The sequence below is a fragment of the Echiichthys vipera genome (assembly GCF_963691815.1).
Source record: "Echiichthys vipera genome assembly, chromosome: 8".
Taxonomy (NCBI): Eukaryota; Metazoa; Chordata; class Actinopteri; order Perciformes; family Trachinidae; genus Echiichthys; species Echiichthys vipera.
In genome coordinates this window covers 15,857,942-15,877,461 of record NC_139833.1, presented here as the reverse complement: position 1 = coordinate 15,877,461, position 19,520 = coordinate 15,857,942, and the positions used below count along the sequence as shown (strand labels likewise).

Sequence of the window (19,520 nt, the reverse complement as noted above, 5' to 3'; positions counted from 1 at the left end):
AACCAAAGCAGATCATTATGAAACACCAATTTTTTATTTGACATTTGAAAATACATCTTTTCTAAATTCTTGTAAAATATACCTTTTATAAGTAAATATGAACTTTCTTTAAAACAGTTGAGTTTTAGTAATATCACATCAAAAGGGATGGTTCTCTGAGATGCAGTACTCTGTTCAAGAGTCCTGTGGAAAGTTTTTCTCTCAAACAAAACACAAAGACAGCACCATATCAATGGGTCCAACGGTCAGAAATACTTACATGATCCAGATGTCTGACAAACAATCAACATAATTAATGTAATCTGTTGTGCTTGAGTGAATAAGAAATAATGGGTAAACACTACAGAATCACTTTTCCTTCTGTACAACATCAAACAGTGACTGGCATGGATTTTTTTTCCGTGTATGAGTTTGAACCCGCAAAGACAGCAGAGCATAAATGTAACCATGAGGAGGAAAAGGTGTCAAAATATGACACTAAGTTTGTAGAAATGAGATGAAGTACTGGAGGCATACGCACTGTAAACTGTAACACTGAGGTATCATCGATAAGCAAGCTCTCCTTGTTTTTGCAGAATAAATACACTTTTCTTACAGACAGATGTAAAATTAAAACATGACATTTGCTTTTAAAAAAACACCCCAACACAAGGGACAGTATTTTCTTCCAATCCACATGAATAGAAGGGATTCTTTTAAAAAATATTTTGCCAATAAATAAGTACACTTAATGTGTTGTGAGTTGCATAGTGTGCTTGAAAGGAATCTGGCCATTCAGATCAAGGTGACTGTGATGCAGCTTTGTGCGAGACCTATATTCACACAGGTCTGATGTCCAACACTTTGTCTGTGTTTGCAGTACAGTGTTGAATCCTCCGTCGCTTCCGGTGTCCGCTTTCATCCCATGCTTAGCAGCTTGGAATGCCGTGTCTGTCCAGTACCGGGTAAAACATCAGTAGACCCAGCTTACTGGAACCCACTGCGGCTCTATGAATAACCGCTCTACCGCCTCCTGCAGCTGGTCAAAGGCCTTGTCCAGATTGTCGTTGACAATAGTCAGGTCAAAGTAGTGGCTGTATGCCCGACGGATCCTGGCGCTCTCGTCCACAGTCTTCTTCAAATCATTCTCCTGTTACAGAAAGAGATTCCGACCATTAGCATAATGGACCCAGCGACCATTTCATAATCCGGCTGTTAAATTGTGATTGCACAATCTGGTCCTTCACTGAGGGTGAAGTATTCCTTTAAATCTTCTCAAAACGTACCGTGAGCAGTTTGGTACTATGTCCAGCGTCTATCACAGCTTTGTGCATTGCTCTTAGTGTGTCCAGTTCAGGAGCAGCAATAAACACCACAAATGGCATAAACTCAGCAGTCTTCAACATTTTCAGGGCCTGGGCAGAAAACATAATGTCACAACCAAAGCAAAAGAAAGATCTACACATTGAAAGTGTGTACCTTTGACGAACCTGAGGGTTGACGTCCAGGATGCAGGTACGGCCTGCATTCACCACTTCATGGATAGAGTCGATATTGGTGCCATAAAGGTTGGCATCATACTCGCCATGCTCAAGGTAACGGCTCTCTTTGATGTCCTTCTCCATCACTTCACGCGTCACAAAGCAATAGTTCTGGCCGTCTCTCTCCTCTTCCCTTGGATGGCGTGATGTGACTGGAGGTAAAAGGTGAGGAGAGGTGTTACATGTACCCCGGCAGGGCATCTAGTTGCAGACTGTGCGTCTACCTCAGCTGTCTGTCGCACACTCACAGGGTACAGTGGTTCCATATCGCAGAGGGTTCATGACAATAAGTCTGTTCTTCAGGCTTCGCCTCCCAACTCCCTGGGCTCCAATCAGAACCAGCGTTTTCCTCTGAAATGGCGGCATCTTGGCTATTTCCTCATAGATCTGCAGCTCATAACGGTCAAATTCTGTTGGAGAAAAATTCACAGGCTCGATGATTACAATAATGCCATCTATGCATTTACAATGTAACATTGCAAACTCTTCTCAAAATATATTGTATGTAGCAAAAATTTAATCCAGTGGTGATGCAAACCTGCATTCTTCGAAGTGACGTACATCATTTTTTTCTTCTTTTTCTTTGCAGTTCCACAGAGCATCCCTGAGAAAAAAAGGGATCAGATCACCACATGATGGTGCTAAAGGTCTTCCTAGATTCTGTGCATTCTGTCCGCAACCTGTTTTTGTTTTTCACTACTACAGTACATTTTTTAGATTTTTGATCTACCATATGGTTTTGCTAGAGCTTGCTCTTAAAGTTTGCTCAAATGCTGTGGGCAGGGCTTGAATTACGAAACATGTGATATCTCCTGAACGCTTCCACATTTAGTGGAAATGTGAAGATATGATGTCTGACTGGACATTGCAAAAGTGGTGCCATTTAGCCAATAAGTGGTGGTGCTGTAGCAGCATCATCTTAATATAAATTAATGAATCTTTGTCTTTGTATTTATGCACGTTTGACTGTGTTTTACATATCTCAAGAACTGTTCATCATGAAGTCGATTGGATGAGCGTGTGCTCGCCAAATGCTGCAAGTACCACTTCTAAACAGGCACATTTAGAAGATTAGAAATAGTTAAACAAGAAAAAGTAGCAGGGAGCATGGCGTATATGAGTTGGCTTGTGAGAGCATGGTTTGAACTGACCTGTACCAGATATATCCCAGTCTCTTCTCACAAAAGCTTTCCTCTTTTCCTCCAAGAAATGACTGGGGATGAGACCAGTGGCTCCCCCAACAACTTTGCATGCCTACGTGGGAATCAGAGTAGTTGAGAGATGATTGGTATTGGTATTGCTCTGTAGTAATAAAACATGCCTAGGTATGCAGCTCTGTTCAAATCAGCCGAGCAAAATGTGTCTACCCACCTGCCACCAGTTGGGGTCCTCCTTGTTGACTACATGAAGGATGTCTCCCTTGGAAAAGGCCAGGCCTGCCTCTTTACAGGGGATCAAGTTGTCTGTGGCCGGATTATAGTTGAAGTGTGGCTTCAGATAAACCTACAGTTTACGGTGTCAACAAGAAACAGACAATTTAATCATACAGAGAGAACACACAACAGGATTGAGCAATACCTTGAATCCAGAGTCAAATAAATTGTAACATTTACCTGGATACTGTAAATAAATCAATGCTAATCTTGGTTTTTAAATAATTAATTCATCACTAGTGTCATGGCTGTAGAACAAACTAATAATGCGTCTGATAGCTCTTAAATAACAAAATGTCCACTCCTATCACATACAATTAGTCTCCTAATTTACAAGTTGAAACTTTCCCACAACTGAAACCAAACAAGCATATAACTAAATAGTAGAATTAGATCACCCAATCCTCCCCAGCACAAAGGTCAGCGAGTGTCTGACATAACCCTACGTACTTCTCGTTGGTGTCAGCTGCTATGCGTGCCTGTTACAGTAAGGAGGAGAGGGGTGCTTCAGTGAATAGAGTGGTGTGTGTCCCAAATAGTGTGAGGAGTTTTATTAATAGAACCTCACTGGGCTCAATTTACAGAAGCCTGGCATTCTGAGATCACCCAGGTCAGGCAGCTCTCCCCCAATCCCTGAAAAAGTACAGTACGACTCCAAACTTGTGTACAGTATCTGGCACATTGGGACTTGTACACTAACACACCTTGGTGCACTTAACACACTCATTTAAAGATTTTGACCAGGTTAAAAGAGCATTTACCACAGTTGTAACATTTAACAAACCTCACCCACCTGTGGAGGTGCCGGTGTTCCTCTGTAGCTTGGCAGGACCTTGAGTGTGATGCTCCCACTGCATTCCCCCAACAGCTCCTGGAGTTCAAGGGGGTTTCGACCGACCTCGCGACCGTTCACCTCACGGATTATGTCCCCTGTGTGCAGCATGCCCTGCCTGTCAATCGAGCTGCCGTGCAGGATCCGTGCGATCACCATGTCTCCCTGCTCCACACGGAACGTCACCCCCTGAAAGAGAGTCATTTAGCATCATACATCTGCACTTCATAAATCATACGAGAGGTCTAATTTCATGGCATGGTCTGTCTGGTCACTGTGAAAGAAGCAACTCATGTCGAGTTACTTTGTAAAACAGAGTCACACTGTTTTAACAGATGGCCAATAAAATACACAAGTTAAACACTTGAATAGAGCTGAGGTTGATATAAATGCCTTGCTAACCTACCAGTGGTTCCCCGGCTTTCTTCTGAATGCCAATCATCCTGACGGCATCAGCTGGCATGAGTGAACTTGTCAACAAGGCATAGCTGTTCACCACAGCGTGGGGCATTTCATAGCACTTTGCAGCCACTTTGTCATGAGCCTCTATCAATGACTGAGGCAGAAAGAAACAAGAGAGTATACACAGAAATAAGACAAAGTCTGGTTCAGAATCTCTGTACATTTCAGACACCTTTTATCACAAAAAAGACGACAATCCCTGCTACTGTGTGGTTCTTCCACCAACATATTTAAACAGTGACTTCAACTACAACATGCATTTGATATATTGCCATGAAATCACTTTAATGTGCACATTTTTTTTATAAAAAAGACGCTTTTATGACTGCACCAAAGGATGACTAACATATATATATATAGAGATATATATATAGTGAAGATAAGTCAGTCTTGTTCTTACCCTAGCTGCCACGACCTAGAGTTAGCATTGGTCAGACTACAACCTGCATCAGCAAATGTGAAGATTTACTGAAACGGTGGGTGATAGTCTTCTCCCCCTGACTTTACCCACATAACTCAGCCTGCTATTGGCCCAAGGAAATACATCCCACCCTCCCATGCCACAGCTTTTAAGTGGTTGAGAATATGAAGGGGGACAAGGAAGCTGCCACCACTTCAGGGAATATCGGCCAATGGTTGATGTAACAAGCTCCGACATCCATTCCCACATGAGAAGAACACAAGCTTGAAAATTCACTCTACAAATCTCTGGTCCAGTACAAATTGTATCCAAGAGGAGTGAGGTCTAAGATACCTTAAAGTGAGGCTCCTGAAGGATTTTAACAAGCTCAGCAGCAGCAGCATCTTTTTCTGGCAGGTTGTTGAGGGAATCCAGGATCTCGGTGACCAGCTGAACATTATCATCCCGCACAGCTTTTAACTTAACTTCTTCAAGACGCTCATGGGCCTACGGACGCACACACAAACAAAACAATGACTACTTTATCAGGCTGTCGTCATACGGAAAATAAAATGAAGATTAATCACTTTGTTCGCATTATTGATGGGAAAACCCCAAAACTCTTTATTTTGAGTTAATATTTTTTGAACATATAAAAGTGTACTATGTTTACAGCAGAGAAAACGACACTGAAGTGCGGGGCTGAAAAATCAATGTTCTCATACCACAATCCTAATATTTTGACTTTCTGGAGAACTGCATAATTTTACTGGCTACATTATGGAACAACGTTTTTGTTCATCCCGCCTATTCTTTTATTGTGAATCTTGTCTCCTTGTTCTAAGGCGTCTGTCCTCCCACTGGCTAGAATCCATTTATTTTGGTGAATCCAGAGATTGTTCCAAACTCAACAAAATATGAAAAGCATTTCACAGTGAACTGGTACACCAACTACACTGAGCAGACAATGGGCTTTGGTTCTGTTTTGACAGACTGACAAGAAAGAGGTAGAGATAGACAAGATGGACACAAAAAGCATGACATTTTCTTTCATGGTAATTTTGTATCTCAATATTGACACACACTTTATGTCAAAAGACAGTAGTGAAACACCATTAAAATGCCATGTTCTTGACTTTTGTTCGAAACATTAACAACTTTTAAATCAAACTATCCCTCTGATACATAAGATTAAAGGAAATGAATGCTTCAATATATGTGACATTACAGGGGCTCTATTTGCTATGACATTTTCCCGATACTATGCACACATATCCAAGGAAAGCAGTGCTCCATTTGAGGATAGAAATGGGGACAAGAGCTTGCCTTTGTGACAAGTGTTCTATAGATATCATTCTATTCTTGGATATGGTAGATGGACCTTGTAACCTCAATCTTCATTGGAGATTTCTTTTCTGTTATGTAAGCCATTTGTTCTTCATGCTGTCAACCTCATTTAACTATGTTAAAAAGGAATGTTTTCTATCTACTCAAGCTTAAGCAGACAGTTAGATTCCTTTTAAGTGAATATGTTAAAACTAGAGTAGGTGTGCTGAACCACCCTGTATGTGACACTTATTACATCTTCATTTCCTCAGACTCATTGACATTTGCGCCTCTTCTAAGCTAGAGCTCGATGACCAGCTAATGAGATTACAACGGTGTGTGTTTAGTTTTTTGTTTTGTTTTTTACCTTTGCGAGCGAACGGACAATTGGGCTCTCCATGATGCCTCTGAGGAAGATGAGGTCAATATCTTTGGCTCCTGAGCCCGATGGCAGGTCTTTCAGGTTGTCCAGTACCTGCTGCATGGCTGAAGGTAAAGAAAAAAAAATACACGTCAAGGATCCGGCAAACAGAATGCCAATCCCACTCTTTACTTCTTTTGAGCTTTAAAGTTACTCCTTTGTAGATGCAGGCAGATATGTTAGTGACAAACAAAGCTCATAGCCAGTATTGATGAAAATATTCTGAGCCAATGACAACACTGATGGAAAAAAACAAAAAAAACAATGTGACCATAATGAGAGCTCACAAGGCAAGAACAATAAGTGGACAGTCTATCAATGGGCCATTTCACAGAGAACATCCCTTATTTCCAGCGCAGCAGCTGCAACAAGCACGCAGAGTCACAAAGGGAGTTGTTCTACTAACAGATCTGCCTTGTAGAAGCTGAGTGCACGATTGTGACAAATACAGCTAGTAATTTCATATTCAAGGATTTCAATGATTACAGTTTAATAACAATCTATATTTTCGTTGAAATAGCATTTGGCATGCATTTATGACTTTCATTTTTTAGGATAATAAGCAGACCATTTGCATTTTTATTATCAATTTTCCATGTATTGTCACTGTCTTTTTAATCTGTAACTGGTAACTGATCTTAACCAGGTCTCCCTCGGAAAAAAGATTTCAATCTCAAGGGACTTCCTGGTAAAATAAAATTTAAAAAAAATAAAATACGATAGAAGTAGACAGAAGTAAATGCAGTCACTATTGAAGAGAAATCATTTGGCTGTTTTCCAAATACATCATGTGTAAAAAAATGTCTTTTTGATGGGATTTTTTTGTTGCTATGAAAGTCCCAAAAGGTCAAATATGAAAGTTCTGAGGTAGCACTAAACACCCCCACACAACTTTCTGGGCAGTGGGCTCAATGCCATTCAAATGGTAATCAAATGTCAAATTTCACACACACAACATTACAACAGTTTTTGTACAAATATTAGGTAGGACTTTGTCTTTAACAGCTTACCTTTGCCAGACTTTGCATTGTCCACAGTCATGTTTAATATTCCTCAGCACGGGACAGTGAAACTCTCTGGAGGAGATAAGAAGCCTGGTTAGTATACAGTACGCTGTTGAACAAATGCAGATACAGTGCTCAGGCATGAGACCGAAAATAACAGAAAACATTTGTTCGTCTTTGTGTTTCATGCGCATGTTAGCACATAGAGCTTTTATGAATTAAGGGAATGACAAAGAGGTCCATTGAATGACAAAGGAGGATTCTTCTGGCTAAAGGTTGTGCTCTGTACAAACATGATCTCCAAACAGAGTGAGGTAAAAGAGGACAAACAGAAGTATGGGCTTTAGGAGCATATACCCCAATTACCTGTATAAACATCATAAATGCAACATTGTACTCCATCCACACAATGACAACAATGACAGCAAAAAAGGTCGATAATCATCCAGAGCCAAAAACTCACCTTCAAACCGTGTTCAAATCATCAGTGTAGCACTCCGACACGGAGCCCCACGTTTTCTACAAAACACTCATCTGGTAGGACTGGACTGTAGAGAGAATGGAGGAAAATCAAAATCACAATATTCTTCTTATTTTGTGAAATTGTCCAAAGCAACACATAAACCCTCCGACCAACCCCTGGGTTGCCTTCATTGCCTAGACTTCTTCTGTTAGTTTTAGTACTGTAAATGCAGCTATTGTGATTGGCCATGTCAATCACATGACCGAACAAAGCTCAGTTCAGAAAGAGTGAAACTGTGGAGTATTAAGAGTTCTGTGGATTTAAAAATATAAAATATTAACTAAAGGCTATTCACTGTCATTTCATGGGACACGTCTCTGTGGCCTATTTCACTCAATTACTACTATTATTATTATTATTACTATAGCAACCACTGTGCCCTGCACTTTGTGAAAAGTTTTAATCAGACTTGTTCACAACCATAACACGTTTTAGAGTGGACTACAATTTTCACCATAAAACCTTAAACAGGACCAAAATGATGGGTTTATTCATACCGTAGATCCTAAACTAAGATTACTTCTGTAGATGTTAAAATACACTAATAGCACATGAAGTCATTTTTTTGACCACATTGAAAAACTGAGCACTATGGACACTTATTTCCTAATATTTTATTTTATCTTCTTTTTTTTTGCTACACATTAAACTGAGATCTGTTGGGTGGTTTTATTTAATTTACTGTCATATATTTGAGGGAATATTAAGATTAGAGCAAGACGATACATTGGACAGTAATCTATCAATAATTATAATCTAATAAAATAATATTCGGAAAGGGGCCATTCTACATAATGACTACTTTTACTTTTTGAACTTTAAGTGCATTTTGATGGTAATACTTTTTGCTACTTTTACCAAACCCTCCTGTTGTCCTAAGGGTCAATTTGACCCCATTTAATGTTCAACATCTCTAAATAATGACATTTTTTTGCTTTATATTCATGACTTTTCCTGATTTTATGGGGACAACTCATAAAAAAAACCTAAAATTTGCATGATTATATATATTTTTGTATTGTTCTTATCGTACATGTACTTGTCGCATCGGTGTTCCTTTGATAATCTGGATGATTTAATCATTATTATTATCGTCTATTTTACAATTCAAATATTATATGAGGTCAAATTCATGCTGCTGTCCTTGATAATGGACGTTACTTTCATTCCAGATATTACAAATAACACAAAATAGCACTTAAAATAACAGACTAAAACACAGACAGAAATCCCTCCATGCAATTGAAGATCAGTAATACTCCTCATTGTTAAATAAATACATAAAGTACCCGACTTAACTTGACTCACAAATTGATTATGATCATTTTCGAGATGTTTAAATTGCTACGGTCAAACTGATCCCTAGAATAAACGGTGTTAGTAAAATTTGAGGGCAACGGGAGGGTTAAGTAACATTTTGAATGCTCCAAGTACTTCTTCCACCACTGGAGCCAGTCCTGCAGAATGGAGCTGTGTTTAGGCAGAAAGCCCACGGTTGCTTGAGTCCCTTAACTTTCACCGCCGTTATTTATCCGAGACAAGAAGAGGAGAAGCCAGCTCGGACGCGAACGATATGTTTGTCGTGGTGGCAGTCGCAGATAAATGCATAAAAATCAAGTTAGGAATACCTCACAGTGGAGCTAAATCCAAATCAGCAGTCAAGAAAGAAACATGTTGGCTTCAGTGGTTTAAATCTGCACCGTGGGCACGTGTGTAATCTCTTCCAGTGTGAGGTAGCTAAAAATGAGAAGTAGCCGTATGGAGCTAATTCTCGGTGGTAAACACTAATGAAAGCGTTAACTCACAATGAGTCGATATCATTTGAAACGAGTTAAACTGCAGCTACATGCTGTCAGGTCCTCGTTGGCGTTAAATCGCCACTGCCCGTCCCGTGCAAAGTTAGCTCGAGCCATTGCTAGTGTGTAGCTTCTATATGGATGTTAGCAATGCTAATTGTTGCTAGTAGACACCTTCAGACTAACTCCGGTATCTTGCCACAAATGGACAGACACAGACACGCCAGCAAAATGGACCCAGCTAACACTGCAGGTTAATGCCCCCCTTGCTTAGTAACAGTAACGAGGTACAGTTAGCCCTGAGTCTAGTCATTAGCTAGTAGCTAAGTGATATCATGTGGCTCAGACTAGCTTAGCTAATGTTAGCTGGCCGCTAGAGCCAAGAGAAACTAGAAGGTCCCGTGATGAGACCGTTATTTAGGGTCTGGTATAAAAAATGAATGAATGAATGATACGTTACCTAATTTTATCAGTACAATCCAGTCATGCTTTCATGCTTCCCCCCATTTTCAGTTTCACTAAATCGCAGACAACTTGCGCAATAGTTACTTAGTGCATTTTCAATGTGCCTGCGCAGCGCCCCTTTCCTCAGTTCCTCTTCCAGTGATGTGCAAATATATCCAGTGCCGTTCAAGTTCTATCTGTCCCGTCGAAATCCTGCACAACTCACCCTTTTTTCCCTCACACTTTACTGTAAATTGTACCCTGCAAGAAATAGCCTACTTGAGAAACGTGTGTTTTTGTAAACGGTGTCTTCTAATATCGTTTCCCCATGATGATCCTTAAACATAAATGTGAAACTGTAATATGAGATGACAGTTCAATACAACTATTTGGTCACCATGAATTAACACATCTAAGTTTTGACCTTGCTTAGTTTGTCCAGCTAACAGGACTTTTAAATCTGTAGTTCTGAATTTTAAAATGTGCCAAAATAGATGGAAAATTAGAGAGCTTGACTGAGCAGTGTACTAGTAATAAACATATTTCTCCTCTCGCTCTGCCAAAACATTATGTAGGCATATCAGTTTCTATTGCATAGCCAGCCAACACCATATTTAAGGATTAAACTGAGGAAACACTTACCCCAAGAGGAAGATATACTGCATCTGATCTTGATACCATTAATGGCACCATGTGATATACCATCCCCACATCTGGCTATAATCTCCTTTACACCACTCATCAGTATCAAACACCAAATGATATCCCCTTCACAAAATCTGGTAATTTGGCTTCACTGAAGCTACTTTAAAGAGCCAGAGCTTGTGGCAGGTGTCATAACAGAGTAAACCAAATTCTCTCTGTTACGTAATTCTCTTTATATGTATCCAGGTCACTTGATTGGATTAAACTGTTAATCTGTTTTCAGGCAAGGTGGAGGTACATCTCAGCCAGCATGATATTACATTAGAAGTTAAATAGATTGAACACTGTGATGTACTCAATTAACAGTACATTTCTATTTTACCCTCCCCATAATATAACATTAGCAGAGGACATTAATTATAAGACATTTGTCCCACATGCAAAAATGGCAAAATGTAGTTCACCACTAGAGAGCACTGTTACTCTATCAGTAATGACACACATTATATATTGTTCAACATACCTACACTGTAGTCACAGAGATGCAAGGCAGTAGCGAGTGTTTATTTGTCAAACCAAATGAACCATTGTCTCAATGGTTCACATTTCAATAACATGTTATTGTGTAGCACTGGCAACATTACAGACCAAAGTATTTACATTACACAATGTTTAATTCATGCAGCAACAAGTTCATTTCATGTAAGTAACGGACATAGCAGCTTTGGGGTAAAGTCAGCCTGGAGATGATGACAGCTCATGCAGCATCACCACAGTGGCAGCCCATCATACCTACGGCACAAGGAAGTTAAGTAAAAAGTGTTCTGGTCCAAATTCACATACAGTACACGTCTTTTTTTTTGACATATTGTGAACATAAACTGAAAATTATCAGCTTCAGATTTATTACATGGCTGCTGTATTGAGTTACACTACATTATATTGAAAAGAAAAGAAAAAAAAGCTTTACAAAATGTATAAAAAGCTAACTTTTGAAATTGAATTTACCTGTCATAGTTTAATCCTGGAATACTCTCTGTGCTCTCCCTCACCAACACATCTGAAAATACAGTATCTGGGATGTCTCTTTTCCCATACCTATATGCATAAAAAGAGAGTCAAGCAACATATCAGTACTTTTTTTGCATGTACTTTCAAAATTATGTAAACCCATGTTATAGAAATTGAAGCACTAACCTCTGTCTTGTAATTAGATTGATGTAGTGTCTTAGTGCAGAATAATATTTGGCGAGTTCCTCGGGCGGGGCGCCTTCCCGGGGACTGGCAGGTTTGGCTGGATATGCATTTACGCCAGAGTGAATACAAGCCAGCAGGCACAGAGCCACAATACTCAGAGACATCACAGTGCTGGAGCGAATCCTGGAGACGTCAAAATGCATAATTTAAAATGAAAATTATTAAACAATGTCCAAATAAGAAGTATAATCTGCATATTGGATTGACACTTCACCATAAAAGCTACCAGATCCAACATTACTTACTGATAATCAATCAAAAAGTGTGCCTTTCAATTAAAAGATGAGGAATAAAAAAACAATTCCTTACTTTATAATGCAACACTTGAAAATTCTGCTGTCGGTTTTCTCGCAGTTCGAGGCACCTCTGTCAGATTCCAAACATTGCCTGTGTTTTATACAGTGTGTGTCAGATGGGGAGGGAGGGTCACTTCATTGACTTTTAGGGTACTCCTGAGAAATATCTACTGCATCATTAGTTTAGTAACCCCTGAGTGACAAGGCAGTGAAACAAATGGACAAACTCAGTCATCAAATCATTGTGAAGATCAAAACAAGTGAGGTGTCACAAAATTAGATTCATTAAAATGTTAATGATTTGACTTGAAGGTGTACATTTTTTTCAATATATTGAAATTAAAAAATATACTGTAGAAGTCAACATGTGTGCTATGAGGATTTAATTATTCCTCAATGACCACAAATATGTATTTCAACATCAACTCATTTGCAGCCATCAATCAGTGTAATTTTGCATAAACTCACAGAAGAGCACACAATCAATTCATATCAAATTGAAATGTAGTTATTTGATCCTTAATCATTTTTGTTTCTACATTGATTAAACTTAGGACAAAAGAGTATAATTGATTACAGAACATTTCACTTCTGTTCAAGAAGACATTTTTATGGCAAAATATTCCTTGGCAAAGGTTGAGACAAACCTCGAATAATTAAGAGAGTCCACTTTAGAGTCACAGCCAGGGTGACTCATTAAAACCGATGATGTGTAACCTCAAATGGCCGTTGTTGTGGCTGTTGTTTTCACATTAAGTTGAAATATGTTTAGAAAGATGATCTTGAAATGTAGAGGGGGTCTGCATCAAGAAACAAGATTCATTAATTGAATTGTGCATAAATAAGCGCAAATTTATAATCCTGTTAGAAAACTGTTTGAATCAAAAGGGGCAGATGTTGTCCTTATCATATGATGATAAATGGGCTTTTTTTATGCAAGGTCTTGGTATGATACCTATATTTCAATCAGGAGAGACTTCATCTGAGTGAACAATTATTTATTGACATGTGCAAGCTGATTAGACCCCATCCTCATATGTTAGAGGTGTTGAAGCTGTGAGTAGTGTAGACTGATGGAGTCTAGACACTAGTCATGGTGATGAAGGTAGAGGATGTTGAAGTATGGGTAGATGAGAAGAAAAGCGGGCTTCTGGTGAGCTCAGACCTGGGTGCTGGAACTGATGAGTTGGAAGTGAACGGGGTCAAAGGAGAGTTTCAATGATTCAAAACAGCAAACAGCAACAGAGAAGACAGATTTGGATGTTGACGGCAAAGATGCGATTGGCTGATGGAGATCGTAGTCAAATCTAGTTCATTTAGTTTTAACAGTAAATGCTTCTAATCAGCTGATAAGAGGGAACGAGAGCGGGGATTGAGAATGAGTGAGTAACATAGTCTTCCTTGTTAAAACGACGCTAAGCTTCATAACTTATGAATCCCTTATGAACCATAAGTGATTTAGTCACATGGTCCTAAGGGTTGGCAAAAAAAAGATCTTCAAAAGCCTCAAAGTTATTAATAAATGTGATTATAAATCCATTGAATTTGCACTCTCTAAAGATTGCATCTAATGTACGCAATCTATGTGAATGCAAAACCATGGCACTATCCACTTTAAACACTACTGACTGACACACAGTTGTATTAAGACAGTAACTAAACCATTTTGGCCAAACCAGGAAGCAAAGCACCAGGTTACACCAAATCATACAAGAAAGCGCAGTAAATTGCTCAAACCCATACATTTCCAATTCCAGTTGATAGAGGGCATGAAAAGCTTTCAGCCCCTAAATGGTAAGATTACTTTAATGGCAACTATTTTCTTTGAAGAGCACTCTAGTGAAATTTGACAGTAGATTGGTGCTGTTGTTTCCTATGTCAGTCATATGAGAACTCTATTCCAGAGCAATAGCAAGTCTTTGCAGGAAAAGTACATACAAACTAAAAACTTTCAGCTTCACATTATACACAGAAAACGAGGATTTATTCCATTCATAAAACATCGCCAAAACTGAAGTACATTGGATACATGATGAAAAATATAATTTGTCCTATTCCACCATAGCTGTGACTCGTTTAATCATCTGAAGGAACTCAAGGAATGTAATAAATAATAACAATATGCAATACTTTATACCAGTGATCACACATTTTCTTAAAGTCACTGGTGTTTTATTTGATAAAGAACCATTTATCACTTTTTTATTTCTGAAATAATGGATTTGCTGTATGGAGAAAGGCCAATAATAAATGCCTGATTTAAATACTTCACACACACACACACACAATACTTCACACTTCATACGTCACATCTGCTTGCATAGTACCTTGCTGACAAATGAGGGCCAGGTGGATAAATTGCAAAGTGCCTCTTAAGTGCCATGTCTGATACGGTTGATGTGCTCTCTGGTAATACTCCTCATACTAACACCCTCCACTGAGAGAGCAACAGCCACTGCAGACAAGTGCCAAACCACCTGCAGGACACAGACTAATACCAAAGAACTGAAATATTCACTTCTTTTACTTTTTATACCACAAATACAAAACACATAGAGTAGAGCTTTTTGCAGAGGATTGAAGCTGAAAGTGTTTGTTGGGGGTTGTGGAGATCCATGATATATTCACTGCCAATTGCATACCAGGGAGAAACAGACAATTTCCGATGTATTTGCTTCTCATATGGTTGCCATGCACATACACTGTTGTAATTAAATTTACAAATAAAGAATGATTTATACCGTGTTTCTTTATACAGTTTTGTCCTTCGATACTAATGAACGTCACAGCGATAAATCTACTATGCAAGACAGACTCTGCTACTGCTGTTTCCTAGAGAGTATATTAACACCATGGCCAATAATGGCGACACAACAGCAGGTAGTGGCTGTGCAGCTAATGAGAACATTAGCCACTGTAGCAAGTTGAGGCAAGCACAGAACTAATCTTTTGCTTTCACTTGTTTCAGTTTCTCCTCTTAGTTGTTTTGCTTATCCATCTAAAGGCAGTTGTTTTAATAGTGAATGAATTTCATTAAAATATTGTATTTATTGTTTTTTGTTAGGGGCCAATTTCAGGCATGCCACCATTACCAAATTAAAATAGTTATTTGGCAGTCTGTTTTTAGTTATATGCCAAGTTATAGTTATTTAATATAACTATAAACATTTATTTAAGTATATATAATATTTAAGTCCACATAGCTGCATTTCAGTGGGTTTTTTTGATGGAGGTAAGGCTGGAAACTATATATACTCACTATTATCTTATTTTAAGTCATTCCTCACTTTCAGATCAACACAAGGCTGTCCAGTCAGCCTCTGTGTAGGCATCTCCCGCCTCATTACGCTTTTACATTTAGCTAATGTTCTGATCCAGCATGAGTTGATGACAATGAAACGGAAAGGTCACTTACTAGTTAATTATGAGTGTATTAGTGTGTGCATGTGTACGTGCTCATGTAGCATCTGTGCTTCTGTGAATGTGTTTGGATCTAGTGCTCTACGAAAATGCTCATCTGCTATAAAAAAAAGTTTTTAAAAAACTATTGATATTTTATAAGCGTATTTCAATGCAATGTCATGACAGAAACACAAAAATGTTAACAGAAATCAATGATGTCGTAATCTTAAAAGGTTCAGTCCGTTTCATAATGTAATAGCAACATATAGTACATAAAAGACGGCACAATTGAAGACTTTAGAAGCTCTTTGAGTTGCAGAAGTGCTGACCGACTAACCTGCACAGCATGTAAACAATTCACTGAGCAATCTTTCGGCACACATAAGTGCTGAGTGAAAGCATGTTACGACTACTACTTTGACCAACAACTTGTTTTGGTGACCCCACATAATCTTTTTTTTTTTTTTTAAAGCTTGTTCTTTGCAGACAATATAGTGATCAGTGAATTCAATTCTTTGAAGTTCTGGTACTTTCTTGAATATTTCCTTTTCTTGAGGATTTATTCTTTCAGTCATTCTAACAAAAAAAGTTGTTTAAAAATTGTTGGAAGGCAAAACAAAAAGTTTCACAATACAAGGAAATATTTGGGGAATAAGTTCAAAATATCTGGAATGATATTCAAATCATTTATTTTTTAACCATCACAATATGTTAAAACATACATAGTTTCTCCAGCAGACTCGAAAATAATTCACACATAAACACCGCATTTAACAATACCGCCTGATGCCCTCTAAAGGTCAAATAATATGAAAAAGGAAGGTGTATAGAAATAATCAATATAATACATCGACATGATTGGGGCAGTGATTTCAAAAGTATTGCTGTGCAACCCGTTCATATTTCCCAATTCCAAAAACAAAATATGTTGTTATTTTATTTGTCCTAAGATAATCTGACATAAAAAACACCTCTTCTACTCACAGCGATAAGAGAGGATGCCCTCAAAGTCACAAAGAAGACGTAAAGTCTGTGCACAGCTTACAGTATTTGTCACTTTGTGACTTCATCATCATATATGAAGTCTTCTGGTATCGTCTCAGTGGGCATGCTCTTCAGCTGCTCGTCATACGTGCGGAGAGTCCAGAGTTTTTCCAGCTCATACACTTCTCTGGTCTCTGGTAGCATAAAGTGAACAACAATATTCCCTGAGACAGAGAGAGGAGCAGAAAAGTGAACACCATTGGTAACTGTCTAAATTGGACACATTTAAAGATAGGATTTCAAAGTTTTATGTACCGTAGTCAATACACATCCAGTCCTCTGCATCCTTTCCTGTGATCTTGACGTTGGGAGCTCCATCTTTCTTCAGAAACTTGTACTGGAGGAAGATCATCCACCATGCAAGTTTTAAAAACAAACATAGGTTGCTCATATCAACATTAAACAATGAGGAAACTAATGTTGGTTACCACTTTGATTGCATAAAGAGCCATTGCACGGAGGTGTCTCGGTGATACACCACTGACGACAATGAAGTACTGTGCATATTTGATGTGCTCTGGTACTTTAATCACACAGATGTCCACTGCATTTTCCTGACGCAGAAGAGCCACCAGCACATCCAGAGTGAACGTCTCAGGGGATCCTGAATAAAACAAGTGTGAAACATTTTGTCTGACAATATTCCTGCAATAAATGTGGCTTAACAGTATTTGAAAGCAGTAGCTATGGGTTTTTTCTTATTCATGCATGGCAGCTAGTGAAATGTTATTTGTGCTGGAACACAGAAATGCCATCACATACAATAATTAAAGTAATTCAGGGGGATCAAGCCACCTCATCCATTACAGTCACTAAGGCTGCAACAAAAACTTTACTAACCATTCATTTTACAAGAATTATGTGACTGGTTAACCGCTACATTGCTCAGTCTATACATCAGAAAACACAAAACACGGGGAAATAATGAGCAGATTAATTAATAATTAAAACAATTGTTAGTTACAGCCCAAACATTTTCCCAAAGTCCAAGGTGATGTCTTTCATTTTTTTATTTTGTTCAACAAACAAAACCCAAATATCTTCAATTTAAGGGTGTGTAATGTTCCTTATACATTCATCTACAATAGTAATACATTTTCTATTAATCTATTAATCAAGAAAAGAAGTCTATTAAATGTAAGAAAACAATGAAAAATTAGAAACTCCAAGGTATGGCTGGGCAGTATATCAATATTGTATTAACATCATCTTAGATTTTTTTTTATTTCATAATATGATTTTTTATTTCATAAGTGTTGTGTTCTGGTTTAAAAGCTGCTCAACGGGAAAGTTGTTTTATTCTCTAAACGTACGAGGTTCTGCTAGTTAGCTATTATTTGCCTTTACCCTCATATGCATGTTACTGCTGTTTTTTTAATTTTTTGAAATCGCACTGCGCTTATTAGTAATTTTATGTATTCTAGTATACAACATTTTGTAAAAACAAGCAACAATAGTCAATGATACAATATTGTAGAAATGTCGATTGAGGTATTTGGTAAAAAAAAAAGAAGTGATATTTTATTTTCTCCTTGAAAAAAAAATGTGAGCACATTACACCAATTCTTAAATCATTACACTGGCTTCCTGTACGTCAGAGAATTGATTTCAAAATCCTCCTGCTCACATATAAATCACTACATGGTCTAGGGCCGAGGTATATCACTGATATGCTCCCACTAAATAAGCCTTCAAGATCACTAAAAGATCCTCTGAGACCAATCTGTTAGTGGTTCGCAGAGTAAACTCAAATCAAGGGAAAGCATCTTTCAGTCATTATGCAACAAACAGCTGGAACAAACTTCCTGAAGATGTAAGACCTTCACCCACTCTGACCACTTTTAAAACTAGACTGAAGACTTTTATGTTCACCTTAGCTTTCTGCTAAATCTTTGCACTTTTAACGTCCGCATTGTTTTTTATTATTGTCTGTTTTTATTCTCTTTGTCTTTCTGTACTGCATTTTAATTCATGACATGTTGTGCTGTGAAGCACTTTGAGTCTGCCTTGTGTATGAAAAGTGCTATACAAATAAAGTTGCCTTGACGCCCAGCCCTTAGAAGGTGACCTAATCAAAACTCTTGTCTTGTCCCAAATACAAATATATTCAGGTTTCTATCATGTTTTTTCAATTCTTATCAATTTACAATAATTTAAGACAAGTAAAAGGAACACATGTGCACATTTAACAAGCTGGACCAAAAACATTTTGCTTTGAAGATTGCTCAGCTATAAAAACAAAACCAAAAAAGTTGTGGAAGAATCGTTTTATCGTTCAGTTAATCTATTAACTATTCCTTCTACTTACTTTGACTCAGGGCACTGCTGTCACTGTTCTCCTGTGATTCCTCTTGAAACACGCCATCGCTCCTCTCTGAGTTAACGTGACCACTTCCACTACTCATCTCTGAATACAATCTCTTTGTGTTTACCTGTAAATGACAGCTGTCTACATGATGCCAGAGCTGACATGAGGACACATTTGCTGCAAAACACAGACTGTCACAACGTGCTTTGGGGACCGAGCAGACGCTTCTACAAACACCCGTCTGCTCGAGTAAAACTTTACTCTTAAATACCGATGAGAGCAGTTTCCTAGAGCGGCTGAGAATATTCATGGTACTAACTTAAAGCCTACAACATGACATTATCACAATTAAGAGCTAAATGGCTAAATACAGGAAGCGGCTCACGTCCTTGGCTTTTGATTGGTTA

General features: G+C 38.3%; 3 protein-coding genes across 3 annotated transcripts; all 3 read right to left on the bottom strand.

The window, feature by feature from the left end:
- Nucleotides 1-122: 122 nt before the first annotated feature.
- Nucleotides 123-10,236, bottom strand: pals2a (protein associated with LIN7 2, MAGUK p55 family member a). The gene is made up of 14 exons (XM_083919136.1): nt 10,178-10,236; nt 7,862-7,946; nt 7,405-7,470; nt 6,341-6,459; nt 5,002-5,154; nt 4,192-4,341; nt 3,747-3,974; nt 2,892-3,023; nt 2,672-2,774; nt 2,059-2,124; nt 1,769-1,930; nt 1,470-1,672; nt 1,266-1,394; nt 123-1,129 (listed from the first exon to the last, which is right to left on the bottom strand). The coding sequence occupies exons 3-14, from the start codon at nt 7,433-7,435 to the stop codon at nt 953-955; spliced, it is 1,653 nt and encodes a 550-aa protein (XP_083775262.1). The 5' UTR covers nt 7,436-7,470; nt 7,862-7,946; nt 10,178-10,236; the 3' UTR covers nt 123-952.
- A 1,337-nt stretch (nt 10,237-11,573) lies between these two features.
- On the bottom strand, nt 11,574-12,426 carry LOC310951121 (peptide YY-like; the record flags this gene model as incomplete). Its single annotated transcript, XM_083919218.1, has 4 exons — nt 12,373-12,426; nt 12,004-12,186; nt 11,815-11,904; nt 11,574-11,598 (listed from the first exon to the last, which is right to left on the bottom strand). The coding sequence occupies exons 2-4, from the start codon at nt 12,165-12,167 to the stop codon at nt 11,574-11,576; spliced, it is 279 nt and encodes a 92-aa protein (XP_083775344.1). The 5' UTR covers nt 12,168-12,186; nt 12,373-12,426.
- A 4,089-nt stretch (nt 12,427-16,515) lies between these two features.
- malsu1 (mitochondrial assembly of ribosomal large subunit 1) lies at nt 16,516-19,452 on the bottom strand. The gene is made up of 4 exons (XM_083917933.1): nt 19,114-19,452; nt 17,234-17,409; nt 17,061-17,142; nt 16,516-16,969 (listed from the first exon to the last, which is right to left on the bottom strand). Exons 1-4 carry the CDS (start codon nt 19,421-19,423, stop codon nt 16,815-16,817), a joined length of 723 nt encoding a protein of 240 aa, XP_083774059.1. The 5' UTR covers nt 19,424-19,452; the 3' UTR covers nt 16,516-16,814.
- Nucleotides 19,453-19,520: the final 68 nt, after the last annotated feature.